We start from the raw sequence: 26,042 nt of genomic DNA, 5'->3' as shown, positions 1-26,042 counted from the left end.
ACAAGGAAGTCTCTCATAAGTGCTTAAAGTCTACCAGAGGATCAAACTACATCACTAGTTAGGTCCCTGTAAACAAAGGAGAAGAAACAGCCTTCCCAGAAATACCTTTGCAGATCCAAATATGGAAAATACTGCTACAAGCAGATAAATGACCTGGCAGGGTCACATAAATCTTACCAAGGCTTTGAAAATCCTTTCCGGAACAGCTAATATATCACACTGTAATAGAACCCATGAAGGAAAAAATAGCTTGTTTATTCTAAGGGAAAAAAAAAAAAAACGAAGATACCAAGTATGGTATCAGGTATAATTTCATTTTAATTCACTAAGATATAATCACAAACGATATTTTCTTTTGTTTTTGGAATTTAGTACAGTGTCTACAGTGTCTCGCTATGTAGATTGGACTTGTAGTGAGTCTCCTATCTTCAGTGCTGGGATTACAGGCATAGGCCACGACGCCCAGTCTCAACTGAAATCTCAGCGTGCCCCGGGAGCAGGGCTGGCACAGCACAAAGGAGAGACATTTTTATTTTTAATACTATTAAGCATTACAGAAAAAAAAAGTTTTGGTTATTTTTTGTTTTGTTTTGTTTTTAGGTTAGGACTAACATTGACCTTCAGAGAAAATGGACGAAGTGACTAAATGTTGTTCTGGTGAATGATACAAACAACTGAGATTTCTAACTTGGAAAATCATGTAATGAAAATAATGTTCTCCATAAAGACTAACTAGGCAGTAACAGGTAAAATGACTTAGTATAAGGAAGAAAAATATTCCATAAATAATTTTTGTAATTAAAGCTATTTATTCTGTACACACAAACATCCTCATCCACACTAGCATGCACCCTGCTCCCTGCGGCCCCCTAGAAAGCCTTCTAGAAGAATATAACCAATATCTCATTCTTTGTTTTTGAGACACTGTCTCACTATGTAGCCCAAGCTGACCTTGAACTCACCTGATTGTTCTTTTTTAAAAAGAGAAAAAAATTACATCAAGTTCAAAACAAAAGGAGGGCAACAATGGTTAATAATTGCTAACAACTGATACCTGCTCAACTCTGTGACGATATCTTTCAGGTTAAGGTCATTATTTTCATACAAAGATGATACCGGTAAGCAAGGATACCACAAGTTACACCTTTCAGGGGTCAAAAAACCGAGCTGGCTGTGTATGGTGGCACACAACCTGTAATCCCAGCACTAGGGAGGCTGAGGCAGGAGGATCATTACAAGTTTGAGTCCAGCCTTGGTTAATAAGTGAGCTCAAGGTCAGCCTGAACTGCATAGCAAGATCCTATCTCAAAAAGACAAAAAAAAAAAAAAGGATAGAAAAGAAAACCAAGCTAAAAGAAAAAAATGCTAAATGTATCGCTCATAAACTTTGTATTAGAAGGAAATGTCTGGCCTTTCTAATGCCACGGTGCTAGAACATAAACCACACAGTGGAAGGTTTGCCTACCCAAGTAATGATGATGGACGTGAGCTGCAAAAAGGCAATGAGGCCATCTTGCTCCTTCTGGGTGATGCCGCGTGAAGGGAGGTGGCGGTACTGGACGCTGTCCGCGCTGGGGAGGTCCTTCCGAAGGTGTTCGTGGTACAGCATTAAGGAGTGAAAGAAGTGCTCCCACGAAACTGGACTGCCACCTGCTCCCTGGATATTTTCAACTACAAAGAAAGGCAAGATAGCATTGATTTCCAGAGACAAACATCTGCTCAGAAGAAGAGAAAATGTGTAACCAACTCCGCCTCCATCTCAGCTCAGCGCAATCTTTGTCCTGGACAAGCAGCGTGCTGTCTTGCCTAGGTAAGCAGTTTCCTGCAGGCTGGAAATGCCTGGGCAAGCAGAGCACAGCATTCATTTTCTCTTGGAGCTAACGATGGGGTAGTGTGCATGTAAATACAAACTACTTTGAATTTCAGTTACCCACTTCACAGTCTCTGTGAAGAGTTCTCTGTGCTGTCAAGTAACTACGTAAGACAAGTCACAAATGTTGAGTCTAAATTCCCAAAGAAAGAGACAGTGGTGGTCGAGATCTGTAGATTATTAGTCCACCGTATTCCAAGGACAGGGACAAGGGAACAGCACACAACGCACACAAGGCACACCAGTCCTGACAGCACAGTCCAAACACCAGCTCTGGACTCAGTGTGGCTCCCCAGTGACATGGCAGCCTGGGTTTCTCTAAGTCTCTGTTCTTCACAAGTAAGAAGGAAAGTAATAGCTACTTAACAAAGAATGCACTTATACTTTCCCTACTACAGTATTTTTGTTTAACATAGACCTGTATTTGAAAACTGAGGAAAAAAAAAAAAAGAAAGAAAAAAGAAAACTAAGGAAAATAGGATAAGGTCAAAAGAAAATTTTAAAAATAAATATTTGTGAAGACAAAGTAATCAAAAGAATGTGGTAATAATATATACTTTGCTTTGTGCACTAGACAGGTTCTTGAAGTTTCACATATAAATGTTAACTATGATTTGTTACATACATCTCTGTATTTTATAATAGGGATGGCAAAATTCTCTAATCTGTAAGACCATAATCAAAGCATCACTGTTCCTAAACTAACCAGTATGTTTCTTTCCTTCTGTTACTGCAAAAGCAATTAATACTCCTGGTAGATTCTAGCACAAATAATCAATGTTCTTTACTAAGAAGTGAGACATTAACCTCAAAAATATAAAAGAATCTTCAACAATGTCCAGACTTTCCTTACCATGACTACTACCATTGACCTTGAGCAGGCTGAAACAGTAGTGTGCACACTGAGGCCCATTAGCCAATCCCTGGAGCATTTTCAAGTATGGAATATAGATAGTTGGAGGCAGCAGGTCACCCATTTGCCTAACAAATTTTGACAACACAACCTGAAATAAGATAAAAATATATAGTTTACATAAAGTGTACCCTAGCCGGGAATGGTGGCACAAGCCTATAATCCCAGAACTTGGGAGGCTGAGATAGGAGTATTGCTATGAGTTTAAGGCCAGCATGAACCTGAACTGCACAGTGAGACCCTGTCTCAAAAAGATTTACATATATGTATATATACATACATATATATGTATATATGACACATACATATATTACACACATATATGAAGCTATATGAATAAAAATAGTGTTTCCTTATTATAAGGCAACATATACTAGCTAATAAAGATTACATATAAACCAAAAGTGTTTTGATTTAACCCTAGGAGATAATTAAGAGTATACTATTTATGAAAAATCATTTTTAAGCTCCTCAGCAACAATTTAATGCAACTTCAGAAACTCTTTGTGAATTAAAAGTACATTTTTTAAACATCTTAATATTACAACAGATTTTTAATATGTAAACCAACTGAGGAAATGTATCCATTCAAAGTTAATCAGAAAATTCAAAAGTATACTTAGAACCCAGAGTCCCTAAATCTCAGTTGGATTAGTAGAAAGACCTACCAACCTGAAATCATTTTCATGGTAACATAAATCTGTTTTTGTTTTCTCACCATAACCATGTTCCTACACTGCTATCTATTCTATTTGTCAGGTTTTTTTTTTCTTTCTTATACTTTAATCTGTTATCAATAACTACAAATGTTCATACACATTACTTGGAATACAGAACTGAAAATGTTAGTTTTCTGCAAAGTACTGTTAAATCTGTTAGGCGCGACAATGGTTTTACAATAATGGAGAAAAACATCTTTAATTTTAAAAATTATGGGTTGAGGACTTAACTCAGTGGCACAGTGCCTACCTGGCAAGCATGAGGTCCTGAGTTTGATTCCCAGTACCACCCCCAGAAAACTAAAAAAAAAAAAAAGCCTACAACTAATATTAAGAACTACACTTAGGGGCTGGAGAGATGGCTCAGTGGTCTAAAGCACCTACTTAGAACAAGCTTGGCAAGGCATCAGGGACCGCGGTTCAATCCCCCAGCACCACATGCCAGCCAGCCCCGCCCCCTGGTGGGCTGAGCTGGCCACACACACACACACCTCTCTCTCTCTCTCTCTCTCTCTCTCTCTCTCTCAAATAAATTAAAAAAAAAAAAAAAAGAACTACACTTAGGGGCCAGAGAAATGGCTCAGGAGAATAAGTGCTTGCCTGGCAAGCACAAGGGCCTGAGTTCAATCCCCGGTTCTGCAAAAAAATAAAAATAAAAAAAATAGAATTACACTTTACTCTTATATAATTGAAAGAGAAAACTCATGTTACTTATAATTTAAAGTACTCCAGCAAAAATAAAATAAAAATAATAATAGCAGATGAAACAACACATCAACCTTAAGATAAAAAATGAAGATGCTGGGTATTCATTATGATTATCATTCTACCTTCCATATGTTTTAAACTTTTTTAGAACAGAAACTATGTACATGCATGCATGTATACGTGTGTGGCACCAGGGACTGAATCCAGGGTCTTCGCATTGACTGTCTTTTGAGACAATCTCACAGAGCTGCTGAGTCGCCCAGACTGGGCTTACACATACAGTGCTAGAATTACTGATGTGTGCCACCATACCCAGCTATAGAAAAATAATTTTAATCAGTAGCAGGTTTTCCTACAACCTTCTCTGAATCACTTTTTTTTTTAAGTTTTGCTTTTTTTTTTTAATATTTATTTATTTATTATGTGGCCAGTTCAGCCCACCAGGGGGCGAGCAGGCTGGCATGTGGTGCTGGGGGATTGAACCGAGGTCTCTGTGCTTTGCTTGAGCTTAGCTTGTTCTAAGTAGGTGCTTTAGACCACTGAGCCATCTCACCAGCCCCTCTGAATCACTTTTTAAATGAGGAAAAAATTGAAACAAATCTAAGAAACACAATATGGAGGGGTCATCTGCTCCTAGACGCTAGGGTTAAAAAAAAAAAAGCAAGGACCCAGCAGGAAAACTTCTAAACGAAAATCATCCAAGACATGCTGACAGGAAATACATTTAATTTACTTTTATACATCATAGTTAGAAAATGCAACATGGAAAACGGACTTTTCCCTACATTTACAAGCTTCTATCCATGCAGACACCAACTGCTTCTCAGCCTTTTGGCTAAGATCAATTGTACCAATTAAAACTTTTAAGGCTTTTCAATACCCATTACCTCTCCTATCTTCCCATTTTCTTAGGAATTACCAACACTGGTTCTTATCAGAGTTATAGAGGACAGACTAAAACACTAAAAACAAACTCAAGTGATTAAATAGACTAGAAGCCTCTGTGCCTCTAACAACTTGACATATATCTAGTATGAACGAAGTGTTGAATACAAAAAATTCAAAATGTATAGAAATTAAATTTAGTGGTTTCAAATGTTTAAAGATTGCATTAGTGGACATTTGTGTTAACAATAACAATACCAGGAAGTAACACCTTGCACGTTTTCACAATTCCCATTCACCACAACAGAACACAAAAACAGAAGGGCTCAGGACTCACCTGGCGCTGAGGGGGTCGCTGATGAGCCACCCCCAAGTAGGAACCCATCACAGTGGGCGTTTGCAAAGGCTCGGAGGGGCACCAGTACTCTAGGGCGAGCTCCAGGCGGAAAGGGTTTTTCTTGTATAGCTCACCCATCTGCAAAGAGTGGACACAGACTGAAGGTGCATGCTTTCAGCTAAAACATCACCAGAAGATAACTCAGTATCTTCATATTGAATTGCACTGTGGACTAAAAATACCACAGCTGAAGTTTTCCAAAGCTAAAGAAAAGATAATGGGAGGAAAAAGAAACAACAAATTGTGTAACATAAACGCTCACCAAGAGCATTAAGTGCTCCAGATCCCTCCTCAGTGAGATGGGGGGTTCATTGCCCATCTGCACGCTCATGTGAATTATTCGAGCATCTTCATCTGCCCGATTCCTCAGCTGCTTCACCTGTTAAATATGTAAGACATAGTCAGAAATGTGCATTTCTTATAAATGGGCTAATAACACTGAAATCAGAAATTAGGCAGCGTCTTAAAGTAAGGGCATACAATAATAACATTGCTTAAATATGTAGTTCATTTTAATGATGTGAAAAGTATGCTAGGAATGTTATTGCTATATACCACCTGTAATTTATAATAGCATCCTAAAACTTCAGAGAACAAACATGAGTTTAATGTTGGTGTTTTTCAGTGCGGATATTCCTGACAGTTTGGGCCGAACATTTCTGCACTAAGTTAGATTATCCTGAATAGGGCAGTAGAACATAGCTTGAGAACGACACTTTTAGAACATCTGTCTAAACTAGATGCCAACAGAAATAAGCCACTTCCTTTACAAAGAAATCACAGTCAGACAAATCCACAATTAGGAGATTTCAACACTCTCAATACTCAACAGAACAAATACAGAAAACCAGCCAGGATACAGACAACTGCAACAACAGCATCAAGTAACTTAACATAAACATACTTATGGAACAATCCACAGAACAGTAGCTGAATACATGTTCCTCTCAGATATGAACAGAACATTTACCAAGACAGGCCATACTCTGAGCCAAAAGAAAAACCTCAACACAACTGAAATTCTATAAAGTATGTTACTTGACCACAACATAATTAAACTACAAACAAGGCACAAATAAATGGGAAATCTACTAACCATTTGGAAATTGCACAACACACTTCTATTCAACTTATCTAGCAAAGATACCTCAGGAAATTAGAAACTGTATTAAACTGAAAAAAAAAAAAAAAAAAAAAGACAATATGACCTACCAAAATTTGTGTGGTAGTCAAGGCAGTTACTACAGGCAAATTAATAGTATTATATGCTTGTATCATATAATACTAAAAAAAAAAATGAGTTTCAAATCAATAACCTAAGCTTCTACCTTAAAACACTGAGCTGGTATCTAAGACATGCCCATCATCCCAACCATGTGGAAAGCTGAGGTAGAAGGATTGCTAGTTTGAGCACAGCTAGGTAACAAGATTCTGTCTCAAAATAACAAATAAAAACAACCAGGTGTGGCAAATGCCTGTAATTCCAAGAAGGGTTGGGAGGCAGGCAGGAGGATCACAGGGAAGTTGAGGCCAGCCTGGTGCTACATAGTGAATTCAAGGCTAATCTGAACTACACACCAAGATTCTGTCTCCAAATCACAAGAAAATTAAATTAAATTTCTGAGGATATAACTCACTGGTAGTGTGCTTCTGAGGTATGGGATTGGGTATTAAAAAGGGTAAATTAAGCTCAAAGTGAAAGAAAGAAAACAGAAATACAAACTGGTTGCCATAGAATAAAACACCAGAAAATCAATGTAGCCAAAAGTTGACTCAAAGGAAACATAAAATTACTGAACCCCTAGCCAAGTTAGTTATGAATGAGAAGATACTTTTTATTAATATCAGGAATTATAGATGAAGCATATTTATATAGCTTATAAATATGTATTACTACAGGTTATATCAATGATAAACAAGGTGTGAAAGAAGACCCTGCCTTGTGTAGGTATTTTAGTTAATAGCTTAAACTTCTTATTAGAAACAAGCAGACGTCATGTTTCTGGGCATTTTCAGGTATAGTACCTATCCAATTCCATTCTGCAAATGAGAGCATAGCATACATATTTTATGGCTGAATAATACTTTATTGAGTGTTAGTTACACATTGTCCATTTCTTCATTAATAGGCATCTAGTCAGAGTTCGTATCTTTGCTACTGTCAATAGTAGAGCAATAAACATTGGCATGCTGGTGTCTTCTCGTTGTGCTAACAGCAATTCTTTGGAACATATTCCCAGAGATGGGAAAGCTAGGACATTAATTACACTAAGTGAAAGGAGTAGCACAGAGAAAGACAAACGCCACATGCTCTCTTTCATATGTGCAGGTTTTAAAAATATGAGCAGAATGTGTCATAGTGATTACTGTAAGCTCGGAAGGGGAATGTTAGGGAAGTAGAAGGTTGGATAATGTGTAGCAAAACATATCTAGATAGAAATATGTTCTAATGCTTTATAGAAAAATAGAGTGGCTAAAGTGGACAATAACATATTATGTTTTAGAATGACTACAAGAGAGGAACTGAACCCAAACAAAGTAAGAAGGTGAAAATGTTAACCACCCTGATTTGATCAGTACATACTGTGTATATATATGCATTGAAATACTACACTGTAGCTTATAAATATGTAGTTGTGACATGTTAATCAAATGTTTTAAATGTTTATGGAGAGCAAAATGTTAACTATTCAAATTTGCTACACCCTGGTATATATATCAAATTACCACAGCCTTAAATTTTTATAATTAAAATACTAATAAAAGTTTTAAAAACTAAAAAAAAAAAAAAAATTGTAATACAGAAAAGTTAGGAGTAACTATGCCAATCATTTTGGTAATTTTAATGACATGCACATATTCACCAACAGACACAAACTATCAAAGCCTATTTAAGAAAAGATAACATATCCTGAAACAGTAGCACAAACCATTAATCCCTGAAAACAAGGCAGTAGGATCTGCAAATCTGCAGCCCACCTGGGCAGCTAGCAAGACCCTGCCCTAGAATACAGACCAGGACCAGGACCAGGACAGGGACCAGGACCGGGACCAGGACCGGGACCAGGACCGGGAAGAATATAGTAAAACAGAACAGAACAGAACAGAACAGAACAGAACAGAACAGAACAGAACAGAACAGAACAGAACAGAACAGAGCAGAGCAGAGTAGACTAGACAGGTGCTATGCTGTACGTGTAGGTCCTGCATTCATCACCCAATACTTTAAAAAATAAAAAAGTTCTCTATCTATTGAAGAAACTCTAGAATCTCAGAATTGTGTATACAAACTGTTTACCTTAACCAAGCTATTTATGATTCTTCTATCCAAATTCCTCTTACCATCCTTCATCTTTCTGTCTTCATTATCTTTCTACAGTCAAAGTATCATCTGACCTATTAACTTGAGGAAATGTTTAAGCTTTAAATTTCTTTTTTTTTTTAAATTTTTTTTTTATTTGTGTGTGTGTGTGTGTGTGTGTGTGGCCAGCTCAGCCCACCAGGGGGCGGAGCTGGCTGGCATGTGGTGCTGGGGGATAGAACCGCGGTCCCTGATGCTTTGCTAAGCTTGTTCTAAGTAGGTGCTTTAGACCACTGAGCCATCTCACCAGCCCAAGCTTTAAATTTCTTAATGGTTCATTTCTACAAACACATAATGAAAGGATTAGCCTTCTTTTAGTCCTGAAATTCTGTAGTGCTCACCTGTCAAGTCCTTCAAGGTTGTTGAGTTCTCAAATTACTTGTTAGTACCTTTTGACTATTCTAGTCCTTGAATGGGCCATCCTTAGGTAAGAAAGCCATTGTAATTTACTATCTGTATCTCCTAATGGTTACAAACTATATACATAGTCATTTCTGTACACCTACATAGAGATATAATCTGTACAATTCAATTTTAAGTTCTTTGCTAGTAGGCAGTAAATCTGCTCATTTATCTTTTTTGGTGCTGGGGATGGGGTCCCGGGCAACACCACTAGCCTTATTTTCTTCACAGCATCTAGCATAGCACTTGGATCACAGAAGAAACTCAATAAACACATGATTCATTAAGTAACAAATTATTTGAGTCCTTGTTTTTGCCATTCTTGGTACTTTTCCCACTTGCTTCATGTTTTTCAGAGGGTATAGTATCAGACCTGTGTAATATATTACAAATGTAAATCCTTCCTTTTAAATTTGTATACAAGGGCTGGTGAGATGGCTCAGTGGTCTAAAGCACCTACTTAGAACAAGCTTAGCAAAGCACAGGGACCGCGGTTCAATCCCCAGCACCACATGCCAGCCAGCCCCGCCCCCTGGTGGGCTGAGCTGGCCACACACACACACAGATAAATAAATAAAATTTAAAAATAAATAAATAAATAAATAAATTTGTATACAAAAAGTTTTATGACATATACATTAAATAAGTAGAAAAAAGGAAGCTTTTTCATTTACTTCCAACCACCTTTTTGGTGGCTTCTTGATATATGATGACACACACAACATGTAATGGGAAGAACCATTGTTTTTTGCCTGTATTTACACTTTGCCTGTATTTACACTAAAACCCATTTCTACACTACAATTAAGACTCCACAAACAACTGAAATTTATAGGTACAAACTCTACCTGTAATTTTACACTGCACCTCTTCCAAATCTTGTTAAAAATACACCCATCCCTTGGCATTGATGAACTGATTTCAGCAACCCAACCCACCCCCACACACATCACAGATACCAACATCTAAAGACACACAAGTCCCTAATCTAAAATAACATAATATCTGCATATAACTTATGTGTATCTTCCCCATGTATTTTGTCGTCTTTAAATTACTTGTAACATCTCACACAATGCTAACATTACATAATCTGTATTAACATTTACGGAATCATAAGGGGGAAGAAGCTACATATGTTCAGTACAAATGTAGTTTGCTGTTCCCAAATACTTGTGACCCATGTTGGTTGAATCTGCAGATATGGAAATCGTGGCCAGAGGACATCCCCAATCCCTTGGGTAGCAGGGAGTTAATATTTTACTCACAGAAGCATTTTTATTTTTTATTTATTTATTTTCACAGAAGCATTTTTATTCATTACCTTTTCTTTTTTTGGTAGAACCTGGGATTGAACTCAGGCCCTTGCACTTGCCAGGGAAGTGCTTATTCTACTGAGCCATCTCCCCGGCCCTCATTTATTACTTTATCATTAACCATTCTCAATGTCTAATATTAACAAGGCTTGTATTATTTCATCTTCATGAGTTACAAGCTGTAGTATTGTCAAATTTCACTCTACACTGAACAATTTTATTCACTTTAAATCAGTTTAAAACTATCTTATAAAATTTGTTCCACTGTCATTCATTCATCCTGCATTATTATACTTACTTTCATTGGCATAAGTGCAAGGAAATCTGTGATAAGATTATGGGTCCTACGAAGATAAAATTCTTCCTGGTAGAAGTTTTCTGACACCACTACTGATTCAGTGAGAAACAGGAAAACACTGTCCGCAATTGCAAGCTCTGCCATTGTTTCATCTGCTTCTGTGAATTCAGCCAGTGCTAGAAGTACATTTAGAAAAAAAAGATAAAGGAAAAGTCATTACACTTCAAGATACAGCCTGTAATATTCTGCAGATGGTTCATATTGGACATCTCATCCTTCCACCATATGAGATTTCTGTGTGTGTGTGTGTGTGTGTGTGTGTGTGTGTGTGGTACCAGGGTCTGAACTCGAGACCTTGAGGTTATGAGGCAGGTGCTTATGCCACTGAGCTATACCTCCAGGTCCTCTTCTATCATGTGAAATGCACAAAATGAGACTATGTACAATTGTAATGACTCATAAACACCAAAGAATCACTGAAAAAGTACAATAGAAATATCCATGTTCTTCATAATAATGAGTGATAAAAACTGAGAGATGTGCAGTGTAACAAGGACACAGGAAGAGCGCTATTCTCTAACCTTATGAAAATTGGGCAAAGGAATTTTTTTTGGTACCACTGGGGAATGATTCCCAAGAAGCCTTGAGTTTCTAAACCCTTCTACCTCCGCCTTTGGAGCAGGTGGGATTATAGGCATGGGGCACCACATGCTTTAATCCCAATGAAACCTTGCAGGTTATTTGAAAAAGTCTTCAAGCCAACAAGTGAAGACCTGAATGTGACTAGCTAAATAACTACTAATTTGGTACTCAGCCAAAATAGAGAAACTAAAGATAAACTGGCCCACTTAAAATTGTTAACACTTTGCTTAGGAAATTTCAAATAGATACCTATGGCGAGACTCATAAAATAAAATTCTACATACCCATCATTTTATTTCAACACTACCAATTTATTTCACCTGCACCCTCCCTTCCTCCACCCCATAGAACACTGAAGTAAATTCCAAGCAACTGAACATTTTATCCATATTTCAAGATTTAATTCAAGATACTTATACTATATATACATATAATATCATTAGTATATCTTCAAAATTAATTTCTCAAGCTCAAATAAGCACACAAGAAGCAGTCAAATGTGTCTTACTAATACAATGAAAAATTTTGGCTTTGCTTTTTGCTTATCTTTTGTGCAGTGTTTCTTTTTTTTTTTTTGGCAGAACCGGGGATTGAACTCAGATCCTTGCGTTTGCCAGTCAAGCACTTATCCTACTGAGCCATCTCCCCAGCCCCTGCAGTCTGTTTCTTGAAAAAAGATCCAAATAGTCTCCATGTTGAAATTAGCGGACAAGTCTGTGTGCTTCCACACGCTTCTATTCCTCTTTTGCCCTTCAGGTGCTAAAGAAACTGAATCTTTATCCCAGTGTTTCCCACAATGCAATCAGGTCCTGCGTCCCAAAGGTACAGGCCTCCTCCTTGCTCCAGACAGACTGGAGGTTGACAGTTTAATCTGGAGAGACTTGCTGTGACTTCAAGAAAAACACTGGTGAATACTTCTTTTAAGGTTGAAATACAAAAGTTTTAGGTAGCTCTATATAAATCCAGCTTTGGAAAAGAACTGCCATACCTTATTCTGTTGAATTGTCAGACACCAAATACACACTGTTCCTAAAAGTACATTTTACTGCCTCAAAAAAGGCAAGAATATACACATGACAGAGCAGAGTCAACCTGATAAAAATAGATTTATTGAAATAAAGTATGCATATCTAATGATAATAAAATTACCAATTAACTAAACATTACTAACATTTTTTTTCATTTATTTTATTTACTAACAGTTTTTATGGTTAAAAAAAATCCTTGGGGCTACAGCACAGCTCAGTGGTAGGACATATACTTAGCAAGCCCAAGCTCCATCACCAAGAAAACAAAACAGAAACACTGCTACCCTTAAATTATTAAAATTTAAAAAAGAATATGAGCAGCTGGACATGGTGGTACCTGCCCATAATTCCAGCACTCTGAGAATCTGAGTCAGGAGAACAACATGTTGAAGTGTGGGCAATTTAGTGAGCTGCTATCTCAAAATAAAAAAATAAAAGGGCTGGGAATATATATGTAGCTCAGTGTGAAAGCCCTGGATCGAATTTCCACTCCTGAGGGATGAGAGGGGAGAAAAGAAAAGTATATAATACAACCAGAACTTAGTCAAAGATCTAGGACCTGAAACTAAGGCTATGATTCCTAGGCTTTTCTTATATCTATTATTCTAAAGTCAACTACTACTATTCTATTGCACCTCTCAAGATTAGTGCAATGGTATGGGAAATTACGATACAAAAATTTTATTATTACACAGGCACACAAAAGTTTAAAGGGTAATTTTATTTAAAAGTACCAAAATAAAGACTGAGTACAAAAAAGGGTATATGTATAGCTGAGAAAGAGAATTTGTATATGAATGTGAAAGTACAATTGGGTACCTATTTGATGCAATAATTTTACAAAATGGCAAAAGAAGAACACAAAAATCTTCCTGCAAACCTCAGTAGGAACAGCATAAACACAGTGTGAATTAGGGCTGGGGAAATAGCTCAGTAGAATAAGCGCTTGCCTAGCAAGCACAGGGTCCTGAGTTCAATCCCCAGTACCACAAAAAAAAAAAAAGAAAAGAAAAGAAAAGAAAAGAAAAGAAAAGAAAAGAAAAGAAAAGAAAAGAAAAAAAAAAACCTTAAAAAAAAAAAGGCCAGGGATATAGCTCAGTAGAATAAGTGCTTGCCTGGCAAGCACCAAGGGCCTGAGTTCAATCCCTGGTTCCGGAAAATAAAATTAAATTAAATTTTAAAAAAACCCAAAGTGTGAATTATACAACTGGTAAGATGCTGGAATCTGCTGACATTACGAGATAAGAAAGCAGTGCTGCAAAGGAGAGGAAGCTGAAATACAGCCACTCTAGATGCACCATAACAACCTACAAAGGGACAAGTCTTCAGGCTCAAATTACAGTAAGGGCAACCCACTTGGGACCCCGCCTGGCTCTCAGGAGTTACTCCTATTTCCCATTCCTATTCTCTAATAAATTTTCCTACTGCTAAAATGAAAATAAAAGCAAAGTATTTAACCTGTTAGGGCAAGCTAATATTAGTATAACAGCTACATGGATCTAAATCAGGCATGGTGGTACATGCATGTAAACCCAGCACTTAAAAGGCTGAGGCAGAAGGTCTGCTACAAGTTCGAGGCCAGTCTGAGTACAAAGTCAGCTCAAAGCCAGCCTAAATGACAATGAGACCCTGTCTCAAAACAACAAAAACTATATGAATCAAAATACCACAGGCTATCCATTTTAAAGTCCGAATTCCATATCTGTTTTAGACTAAACATGCATTTCCTTTGTGAAACCCAAGTATCTCCTTTTAAAAAATAAAGAATTAATTTGATACAATGTGAAGAAGTTCTTTGTCTAAACAAATCAAAAAGGAAAATGTAGGGCCAGCAAGGTAACTGAGTGGGCTACAGTGCCTGCTTAGGCAAGCTGGGGCAAACGCAGGAACCGTGGTTTGATCCCTAGCACCACATACCGTGCCAGGCGTGCCAACAGGGTGGGCTAAGCTGGCCACAGAGGGCACAGTGGCATATGCCTATAATCCCAGCACTGGGCAGAATGAAAACAGAAACATCACTACAAGTCCAAGCTGCATAGGGAGACCCCGTAACAACCAAATATATTAAAAAAAAAAAAAAAAAAAAAAAAAAAAAAAAAAGGAAAATGTAAGCCTGTGGAGATAGCTCGGTGGTCTAAGCACCTGCCTGGCAAGGTGCTTAGTTTGATCTCTTAAGTTTGATCCCTGGTACAGCATGCTAGGCAGAGCCCAGAATCCCAGTACGGTTGTGCTGGCCCTGAAACTGTGCATGGTGGTGCACGCCTGTAATCCCAGTGTTGGGGAAGCTGAGACAGAAGGATAAAACTGCGTAGCAAGACCCTATATCAAATAAATAAACAAATAAGTGAAATTTTTTTAGAAAAAAATAGGAAAATTATCAAAAGGAAATTTGTAGCAATTTTTAATTAAAAACATATTTAGGTTCACAGAGAGCAAATTGGCCAAGCAATGGCTATGACTCATCCACATGGCTGACACTGACAAAGAATCTACAATCTGAGTTACAGGGTCTCAGGATATATCCTGAGGGGATTTCACTGACCTTATCAGACCCAAAAGCTACAACTCTTGTTACATAGGTCTTGCTTTATCTTGGTCTTAACCATCCAGCAGAAAAGTATAAAAACGAAGTACAAGAAATAAAGCCAAGTTGTTATGCTGAGTTGTAGAGGACTCTGGTCAACAACTTCAGACACTGCCCGTCAAGCAGAAGACCCAATACTATTACGGACTACTGGACTATTTTGGAATATTTTCCTGAGTTCACACACCTATAATATTTAAATGACGGAACTAAACAAAAAAAGGGGATATAGATGAATGACCATTTTGTATCTGTGTATTCAAAATGGTTAGGATAGATATAAAGCTACATTCTCTTAATTCACGGAATAGAGGGATTTATTCTAATAGTTTGTAAATAGGATATTATGTCTGCATCTTGTACAACAAATAACCACTAGGAAGGCAGTATGCAATGTGTTAATTATTGGAACTGTCCTACCAATTTGATTTGAAACTGTCTTATTGCTATTTCTCAATAAAATTATGGAAAAAAATAAATAAAATATTTACTATTTTGGTTAACCAGGGGGGAAAAAACATTTTTAGGGCTGGGACTACGTAGCATGTGTAAGTGAAGCCCTGGGTTCAACTCCTGACATCAAATAAATAAATAAATAAATAATATATATATATGTGTGTGTGTGTATGTGTGTGTGTGTGTATATATATATATATATATATATATATAGTTATACCATCATCTCTATGTTAAGCTCTTACTCTAAGGTAAAAGAAGGCAGAGCACAGTGGCACATGCCTGTAATCCCAGTATTCAGAAGGCTATGGCAGGAGGACTGCTGCGAGTTTGAGGCCAGCTTGGGCTACAAAGTGAGTTCAAGACCAACCTGAACTGCATAGCAAAACCCTGCCTCAAAAAGACAAAGAAAAAGGTAAAATAGCTTTGTCATTAAATCAGAGGGAAATAATTCATATAATTTATTTTGGGACGTGAAAGGAGGGAAATGAGTATTTCACTGCTACTTTCCGAAGTTTCTTCTAATATTCCAGATATCTTCTTAGGCTTATACTTACATACACATCAAAGAAAACCTCTTTAAAATTTTCTTTAAAAGCTGCTAACAGTGAGTCTCTTCTCAAAATTACCTACAACTCACCTGTCACATCGGGAAGCTGAGATATTCCCCGCAGTGCTAGTGCCCAGGCAAGTCTAACAGTAGCTTGCAGCCCGGGCAGCTTCCACGGCTGAGAGTCCTGAAGACGAGAGTGAATCGTAGCAATGTACTGCCTCTCAGTCAGCAGTGGAAGCTGATGAATCACATCTGAAAACACAAACATAGCGGACACTGTCAAAAAGTCCATAAATTCTCATTTCTGACATACAAGAATATCTAAGTCAGAAAACTGAGCATTTTCCAAAATAATCACGACTAATTAACATGAGTCTTTATCATACAAATGTATACCACCGTTAAGTATCATATACACTAAATGAATGAGGAAATAGACAACACTCCTAAAGTTTAATTGTACTACTTTGAATGGTTTTTCTAAGTTTAGCAGAAATTGGAAAAAAGGGCTATTTTTCTACATGTAATTCTAAAATATAAATACTATCTAAAGATCAAAGGTTTATCTACTTCACAAAAATTGTAAGTCAAAGATGAAATATTACAGAAATTAAACAAAATTCTATCTTTTCATGAAAGATTTAAAGACGTCAATAGATCGTAAAGATGCAAGCCATAGGCATATGCACCTCATGCACGTGTGCTATATAACCTTTCTCACTTCCATTCCACACTTCTAAAGAAACAAATCCTACAGGATTAACACAGTTGGATTTTTTATGTAGTGCCAGAGTCCAACTCAGCCATGTACACAGTAAGCAAGTACTCTAACAGGGTTATGCTCTAAGCCTGAAGTGTGATCTTACATCACCCTTTTTGAATGATACTTTCACAATTTTAAGTCTGATTTTTTAAAATACATGTACTAAAGGTATAAAATCAATACCATCTCGTTCCTCTGTGCTTTGCTCTATAAAACTGATGTCAAAACAGTACAGAAGAGCCATCAGAAGAGCCAGATTCACTGCATCCAGTGAGCCATTGGCCTCCACTGTCACTCTCTCCAAATGGCCAATAAGGAGGAGGGTGTCATCTTTGCCTAAGGGAGACTGGCAAGCCCAGGCAAAAAGACTTTCTGCCAAAGATTGCCTACACTCTTTGATGAGATCCGAAACCTAGAAATAAAAATACACAATCAGTTTAAATAAGCTACAGTGAATTCCAGTCTTACTACAAAATGCAAGGTATCATTCATATAAAGCTTAACAAAATAAACCCATAGGAATCCTCAACTGATCCTAAAATCTCATCTCTGGGATTCTGAACAAATTCTACTATTTATTCCCCATCCCTTAACTCCATTAGAAATTGGGGCGAACAATTCCTTAAAGAGTTTATCCCAGGAAGAGCTAGAATGATACATAAATGACTATAGAAACTGAAATAATCTCAAATCAGTTTCCAGAACACAACCAACTACACACTTTAAAACACATCAATAATTTTCTTTGCCTACATAGACTATTTGAGTCCTTGTCACTTTTTCTGAGATTTGATACAGATAACCTATGAATTTTATCTCATTGAATCCTTGCCTCTTTGCGATGTTTTTCACTTCCCAGACCTCTGTCTCGCTGTAGTTTCTCAAACTCATTATTTACATCAATCTGTGACACCAGAGTAAGAACTTTGTAAGTCAGTCCTTGCTCCATCAGCTCATCTGTAAAGCGTGTTGTCAGGGAAACCAGCTCTGGGCTGTAATGAAAAGAAACAAAACTATATCAAACAATAATGTTCAACAACCGACATAACAAATGCTCTTTTGACAATAACTATTACTGAAAATAAGAGGATAAATTATAACCTCATTCTTTTTACCCTTCTAGATCACTGAGCTTCAGTAACCTTTTAAACCTAATTATTGGGCTGGGGAGATAGCTCAGTAGAGTAAGTGCTTGCCTGGCAAGTGCAAGGTCCTGAGTTCAATCCCCAGTACCACAAAAATAAATAAATAAATAAATAAATAAATAAACAAGCATGATTATTTATGAACAAAATAAAGTAGGTTTAAACTGGTACATCAGTTTGAAGGGTAGGAAGTGTATTAATCAGCATACATTACATATTTTACTGAAACTGTATATACTAAATGGAAACTTGTGTTATTTCTAAGATTATAGTTTCAAATAATTTCAAATTCAACTCTGAAATGCCAGGAAACAAGCAGACCTGAGTTCTAAAGTCCATGTCTTCCCTCGTCTAGACTGTATTAAGGCTTTCAGGGAATTTGCAATGCATCGCTTTCCATCCCAGTACAAAAGAACAGCTACTAATCCTCTGGTGAGGCCAGGAAAATGCGGCTGCTGATGCTCTCCTAGGTAAGAACAGTGAGAAATAATTTAGCAAACAATCACTACAGAAAAAAGGGGGCAGGGGATCACGACACCAATGCTCAGTTCAAGGAATCCCAGTACGTCAGCTGCAAGGGCCTGAAGAGCTCTCTGCTGCAAACACCCATCTCCCGAGCTCCTGTTCCATCCTTAACGCAGCATACACAAATGCCCGTCCCACCCCCGCAGTACAGTAACATGAATTCCACCCTTTTCAAACTCTAAATTTCACGTTCATATATGATTTCCTTTGCTAGGTGTGAATCTTTTGGTCCCACTCCCCTCTACTGAATCCAAGTTTGTTCCCTCCCTTTGCTTTCGTTGACATGAAATTTTTCAAATACTTGGAAATTTCTTCTCTGTCTTTTCTGAAAAGAAACTTGCATCTCCGGCCACTCACACTATAACCTGCTTGCCTGAGTATATCCCCACCTTGTCCTACTTAGCACACCATGCCAGTTTCGGTTTGTCTCCCACCACTCCTTTCTCTCCTGACCCCTCTCATACCTCTACTGTATGCCCTTTGATTCCCCAAACTCCTCACCTTGCTCTCCTGGGGTACAGGTGTCACCTTCTGCCTGCTGGCCTTTGTCCTCTAAGCACCCCCATTCGATCTGACCTAGGCTTACTCATTTTGCAGCACTTATCTTAAACCTTACCATCTTTGTGAAGATCTCTCTGCACAATCCAAACTCAAACTGACTAACCCCCTTCCATCTGGTCCAAAACAGAATCATGCACAAACCTGAATTAATGCACCAAATTTCTGGTATGTTACACTGAAAAGCCTACCCTAAAGCAGTTCAGTTACCTTTAGCAATTCTGATCACTAAGCTAAAGTCTTCCCTTTAATCAAAAATAAATAAAACATTCTGAATGTGCTCTTATCAATTATCTATGTCACATAACTTTTATTCTCAGAAGCTAATGTGGAATCTAAACAATACAGCATTTTAAGACTATATCCACATAACTTTATAATTCAGCATGCCCTTACTACAGTCTTGCTTAAATGTCAACGTACCAGCAAGGAGAAGCTCAACAGCTGCTAATTCTCCAATGTCAAAAAGGTCGCTGAGAATAAAAGCTTCTTTAATGAGCTTTTCGGGAAGAGGTCGGGTTCCCTGTTGGCCCTGGATGGCAACTCCTTCAGTACTGGCTTTCTGAACCATCTCATGTTGTTGGACATTTTTTGGCTATAAAATTACAATCAAGAAATGAGAATAGTACACTGGAGCCCATTTCCTAAAGTGGTACTTACAGAACTTTATTCATGATAATACAAACTGGTAACATAATAAATCCAAGTATGTCTGTCAGGTAATCTTAGACTTAGACCTTTATGAGGTAATATTTTATATTACCTTCAACTTTTTAACCTAATACCACTTCCTTAATAAACTGTTTCTGCTACACTATGACCTACAAAATTGAGAAAACATACAAAATAGCTCTCTATTTTTCAAGTTTCCAAGGAATTTTTCCAATTACATACCTAATTAAAAAAAATTAAGGTCTTAGGTGGAAAATAACAAAACATATGTGAAATTTTTAATTACTTAACAGAATAAATCAATCTACTGTTATTAAAAATTCATTTAAGATTTTTGGATTCAAATAGTTAACAAATGACATATAACACAAAATTACCTGACAGAACACAAAATCTTCTTAAAAACTGGTACCACAAACATGTACTAATAAAAATTAAAAACTTACCAACCTAGCAAGGAAAACAAATCAGGGTTTTTTTTTAATAATATAAAATCTTAAAATTTTCAGCCTGGAGCTGTGGCACACAACTAGAATCCCAGTACTCAGGAGGCTGAGACCTGAGGATCACCATGAGTTCAAGGTCAGGCCAAGCTACATAGTAAATTCGAGGCCAACCTGAATTATAGAGCATGACCCTATCTCCAAAAATAAGCCTCAATAAGGTGCAGAATGGGAGGAAAAAAAGAATCCAGTTATACTAGTACATACATATTTTCCCTCTAATATGTGATCACTATGTATGCCTAAAATGTGCCAACGAACTTTTAATAAAAAAGAAAAATTTAGATCTTAAAGTACATACAGGTTATTCAAACCAGATCATGTATGACACACAAAATCTGGCACCCAGTTCAGTCAGGTCACTTGCATGCAGTCACACACAAGTCTAATGGGTGGAGAACCCACACTGGAGCAAAGCCAAGCTGGCTCTCAGGCTCAGTGCGAGGCTCCTTCTACTAAAGAGCCAGGAAACCTCAAAAGCCATTTCTTGTAACACATCCCATAAATAGTTCTTAGATGGTCAGGTTAGTATAGAAAAGCAAATCCTCAAGCAGGACTGGTGTGGCACAAATCTAAGCATTCTGGAAGGCTAACGCAGGAGGATCACAAGCTAGAGCCAGTGATTCTGAGAAGAAATTTAAAAAGCACAACGAATGTAGTTCAGTATGAAGGCCCTAGATTCAGTCTTCAGGACCACACTTGAAAAAGCAAACTGTTAAACAGTAAAGAATGAATCTCCTCCACTGACTTGCTCAATTGCTATTTGCAAAGGGTATCAGCTGAGACAATGCATGAAAAAGTATATCTGGATGTAAATAATACAGCACAGGTGTATTACAATAACTGCAGAGTAGATACTTTTTTTTTTTTTTGTGGAATCAGGGATTGAACTCAGGCCCTTGTGCTTGCCAGGCAAGCGCTTATTCAACGGAGCCATCTCCCCAGCCTCGAAAGTCACATTTTAAAAGAAAACTTGAGTCACTGGAATAGGTCCAGTAACATTTGATTTACATACATTAAGAGTTTATTCCCTCTTTAGCCCTTTAAAAAAAAAAAAAAAAGTGAATCTAAAAAGCAAAAAAGAAAATGTCCTACTGGGTTTTTGAACAGTGAGATGAAGTCAGGTCTGTGTTTCTTCAAAATCATGTCCAGAAGGTGGACGGCTTCAGGCTGTCTTCTCCAAAGAGCATTTCCCACTGTCTGCCAGATGTCTTTGTAAGGACCCCATAGACTAGCAGCTTAAAGGAAAAAGAAATAAAACCAGAATCAAACAAAACATACATTTGGAAGATTTTGTCTACTTATCCACTTGTGGTTACTTTCTAATACAAGAAGCTACAGGGGCACAGTGCCTGCCTGGCAAGCGTAAGGTCATCAGTTGGATTTCAGGTACCAAAAAGAAAACAAAAACATAGTTTATTGGAATTCTTAGGGAGCAACATAAACATCATGTTTTCTTATTATACAATCAAATAGATCCTAACTAAACTGGAGTGTCAGCTGAACCTGGTCTTAACACCTTCTTAGTTATGTGCCCTCAAATGAGGAAAAGAACCTTTTCTAGGTTGGTTGATAGATTGATTTTAAAGAATTGCTTTTCAGTTTTCTTTTATACAAAAGAGGATGATCATCTGCTCCTAAAGATGAGGAAAACTAGGTAAAGTGCACAATACAAACCTGCTATGTCACAGGCACTCAATACAAGTAACTGCCTCTGTTTCATTCCCCATCACCTAAAGCAGGATTAGGAAAATACCTAGATTTATTTGGAGACAAGATCTTGCTAAATCACACAGGCAAGGCTTGAACTTGGGAGCCGTCCACCATAGCCTCCCAGAGGGTGTGTCACAGGCTACAATCCTCATCTTCACTATTCTGGGAAGCTGAGGCAGGAGCATCACAAATTGAAGCCCAGCCTGGGAAACTTAGCAAGACCCTACCTCAAAGTTTAAAAATAGGAGAGAGCAAGACCCTGTCTCAAAATGTAAAAAAATAGGAGAGGAGAGAGGCTGGGGGTAGGGGCAAGAAGGCTGGAAAGGTACCTCTCCCAAAGACCTTAGATTAATTCCCAGTGCAGCAGAGGAGGGCCCACAGCTGGAGAAGTACCACTTGGAGCAGAACTCTTGCTTCACGGTCCAAGGCTGTGGGCTTAATCCCCAGCACCCAAACGAACAACACTCCTACCACAAGGCTTTATTGTACAATGTTTCCTCACTGATGCTGGAAAGGTTTCCCTATTCCCTCAACAATTCATGTTTATGTTTAACTTTAGTAAATTACTTAACCAACAAAGTCTCTATTTCTAAATCTGTAACATATGTAACAGCAGCTACTAGCCAGGGATCTACATGCAAATCTGTTATCCCAACTCTATGGGAGGCTGAAGCAGGAAGATCACAAGGTTAAGCCCAACCTGTGCATTTTATTTTAGCTCCACCCAGTCTCAAAATACAAGGATAAAAGGTGTGGGGGGGGGCGGGAATTTAAAAGAGAAGAAACATCTATGGTATATACATGTAACCACTCCACAAGATGATTGTACACTGCATGAACTGGAAATGCACTAATAAAAAAATTGCATTTGGATGGGAATCAGTACAAGTTGTTGGGTTCTATGGGGGGAGGGTGGTCAGAGAGTTAGTTTTGGGGGTACACAGAGCAGAAGACATTGCAAGAACAACACTTGGTCCAGTGTTGGGACATAGTTGGTGCTCAATAAGCATAACCCCCATTATTATAAAATAACGTATGGCATTAAAAACTGGTTTGACTTATAATACTTTTTTTTTTTGTATGGGAGACCGAACTCAATCCCTCGCGCTTATCAGGCAGGCGCTGTGCCACTGAGCTATGTCCCCGGGCCCCAAAACTCTTCTTTCGACTTTTCAAAAGAACCAACGATAAAACAAAATACACTATGCAGAATCAGAAAAAAAAATGCCCGGAGATGAATCCTCTTGAACGAGATTCTCCACAAGCGCCACAGAAATTCTCCGGATGGTGCCCACATGGTTAAGAGAGTCACAGAGCCACTGTCACCGTGCGCAGGAAATGCTGTTTATAGGACTGCTTAGCTCCCAAGAGGGCTTTGAGTCCTCTCGCCCTGCCCACTAAGAGCCAGCAGCAGTGCACTCCAAGGACTGTGACGATCAGAACGCGGCCACTCTTTTGAGCCCCCCGGGGATTTCGAATCACCTCAGTCGCCCGTGTTGTCTCTACTGCCGTCCTAGATTCCATCTCACCCCCGAAGTCCACGGCCCCGAAGGTGCAAGAGCGTCCAGGGCGGACCCCGCCACACAGCTAGATCTTCCGGGCCCGGGGCATCCCCTTCTTGGCCACACGCCCGCTGCAAGCTCATAAGCCGCGGCCTCGCAGCCCGGAGGTGCCCTCCAGCCCGAGAAGGGTCCGGGCGCCCGTGTGTTTCCAGCTTCCGCTCTGGCTTCGGCATCATGCATCCGGGCGAAATCTGGGCATCAGAGCCACAGTGGAGTTGGGCAGTGGGAGGACTCTGGCTCAGCGCCGCACGGCCAGCGCCCACACGCCAGGGTCCAGAGGACCGCGCCTCGCTCGCTCCCAGCTGGGGCTGGAGCCGCAGGGCCAACATGCGCGCCATTCAAACTGGGGAGCAGCAGGATGCCAAGCCGGAGCCGGGGCCAAGCGCGTGCCGCGTACAACGGGGCGTCTGGACTCCCAGGAACTCCACCACCCTCAGCCCGGGTCTCTCGCTGAAAAAGCTGTCAGCGCTCTCCCCCGCACCTCCCTTCTCCCCCGACACCACTCACCCGAATTTACCGCCAACGGCGTCGCCATCTTGGAGGCGCACTGTGGGGCTTCCCGCCGCATGAAGGCCCCGGACAAGGGCGGGGCTGCCCGAGATGATGCCTGCACAGAAAGGAACCCAGCTGTGCTCTGCGAACGGCACGCCTGACCAGCCCAGGCACTCCAAGTCAACTATGCGTCAGTCACCAATTATCACAGGGACCATTCCAGTTCCGACGAGGCGCGGGCCACCCGCTCAGGGATACGAGGTCCTCGCAGTGACGCTTCGCGTGTGATGCATCCTGGGACATGTAGTTTTCTAGTGATGTGGGCACTTGGGCTGCTCTGGTGGAAAACAGAAAGATGGGCTAGGAAGCGATATTCACAGACTAGTTACTAACATGACATCCACTTAAGCTATTATACAAGGCGTCAAGTCCATTCATTTATATTTCAAATCGAATTTTCCTTGCATTACTCCCTTCCCTAAAGAAGGGGAGTAGTGTGTCACTACGTTTTCGTGACATTTCAGTTTACAGTTGTACGGCGTCGACACAAGTAAATGCAACAAAGAAATCAGAGTTTTTATTATGAAACATTAAGATATATACAAAATTAGAGTAATAACTGTGTAGTTTCAAGAACATGGTCTACTGTCTTCCTCACTCCCAACACATAAGTTTTTGTTTGGCTGGTAGGATTTGGGTGGGGTTCTTTTGCAGGGTGTGTGTGTGTGTGTGTGTGTGTGCGTGTGTCTCAGTGGTGTTAGGGTTTGAACCCAGGGAGCACTGAGCTACATCTGCTGCCCTTTTTAATCTGTTTTTGTTTGTTTGTTTGTTTTGGTTGTTGTTTTATTGTTGTTGTTTTGTGACAAGGTATCTCAGGTTGCCCAGACTTGTCCTGAACTTGTTTTCTTCCAGCCTTAAACTCCAGAGTAGCGAGGATTACAAGTGTACTCACCATGTTCAGCATATTATTTCTCAATATTATTTCCAGGGCTGGCCAGATAGCTCAGAGAACTAAAGCGCCCACATAGGCAGATGCAGGAGCTGGGTTCAATCCCGGCATGCCATGCCTGCCCTGGCCCCTGGCGAGCTGGGACGGGGATTGAGACGGGACATGGTGGCGCGCGCCTGTAATCCCAGCGCTTGGGAGGCTGAAAATAGGAGGATCACTATGAGTCCGATCTGTATAGGGAGACCCTGTAGACCTTGTACTAAAATACCAAATAATAATAATAATGATAATAATAATAATAATGAAATAATCTCCAGACATAATTTCACTTCCTAAGCACTTTAACTTTTTTCTTCACTTGTTAAATTTTACTTGCACTGTTTCAAACTAACATGACAGATACTTACTTGCTTATTAAGGATTTTGCAGGAAATGGCTGCAGTATAGAGTTTAGCATACTAGCATGCTCCAGGACTTGGCTTCAAGGCCCAGAACCAAAAAGATAAGGAGAGGAAAGGAATGGAGAAATGAGGAGAGGGAGAGAAGAGAGAAGGAGAATTTTATACACATTATCTAATTTAATTTTTATGTCCTTCAATCCTTGCAAGACTTCTATTGGGAAGCTGATATAATTAATAATAATAATAATAATAATAAAATTATCACTTTATTTACTCTCCAATATCCTACTGAGGTTGGAAGGAGATACAATTTATGTCTTAACCTCACTTTTAAGAATCAGCACCACAAAAAATAAAAAATAAAAAATAAATAAAAAAGAATCAGCACCATATTATTTAGGCAAAATCATAGAGTATATTGTTAAAAAATATAAGACATAAAAATTAAAAGAAAAAGTCAGGTGTGAGGCTAGGAATGTAACTTAATAATAGAGCACTTTCCTAGAATCTATGAGGCCCTAAGTTTAGTTTCTAATATCCCATTCCCAAAAAATAATAACAAGAAATTCATTCTTAGGGCTGGCCAAATAGCTTAGCGGATTAAAGCACCTGCAAGCAGGCACGGGG

The 26,042-nt window shown here is 38.9% G+C and overlaps 1 protein-coding gene across 2 annotated transcripts in view; it reads right to left on the bottom strand.

The window, feature by feature from the left end:
* The window catches only part of Nup205 (nucleoporin 205), a 75,282-nt gene extending 51,124 nt beyond the window's left edge, over positions 1–24,158 (bottom strand). Inside the window, exons 1-12 of one of the 2 annotated variants that reach the window (XM_004629857.2) lie at positions 24,081–24,158; positions 21,394–21,536; positions 19,547–19,718; positions 18,362–18,506; positions 17,728–17,887; positions 17,079–17,307; positions 16,220–16,384; positions 10,870–11,045; positions 5,755–5,871; positions 5,433–5,570; positions 2,724–2,874; positions 1,466–1,671 (exon numbers count right to left, since the gene is read on the bottom strand). In XM_004629857.2, the coding sequence (XP_004629914.2) occupies positions 1,466–1,671; positions 2,724–2,874; positions 5,433–5,570; positions 5,755–5,871; positions 10,870–11,045; positions 16,220–16,384; positions 17,079–17,307; positions 17,728–17,887; positions 18,362–18,506; positions 19,547–19,718; positions 21,394–21,536; positions 24,081–24,141 (1,863 nt within the window). In that variant the 5' untranslated portion in view covers positions 24,142–24,158. Of the gene's footprint in view, positions 1–1,465; positions 1,672–2,723; positions 2,875–5,432; positions 5,571–5,754; positions 5,872–10,869; positions 11,046–16,219; positions 16,385–17,078; positions 17,308–17,727; positions 17,888–18,361; positions 18,507–19,546; positions 19,719–21,393; positions 21,537–23,493; positions 24,005–24,080 lie in introns of those variants that run through there. The other variant, XM_023713679.1, reaches the window with a different exon arrangement.
* Between the last annotated feature and the right edge of the window lie 1,884 nt (positions 24,159–26,042).

Source organism: Octodon degus, unplaced genomic scaffold (genome assembly GCF_000260255.1).
Source record: "Octodon degus isolate 3935 unplaced genomic scaffold, OctDeg1.0 scaffold00032, whole genome shotgun sequence".
NCBI classification, from domain to species: Eukaryota; Metazoa; Chordata; class Mammalia; order Rodentia; family Octodontidae; genus Octodon; species Octodon degus.
This window is presented reverse-complemented; position numbering and strand designations above follow the sequence as displayed.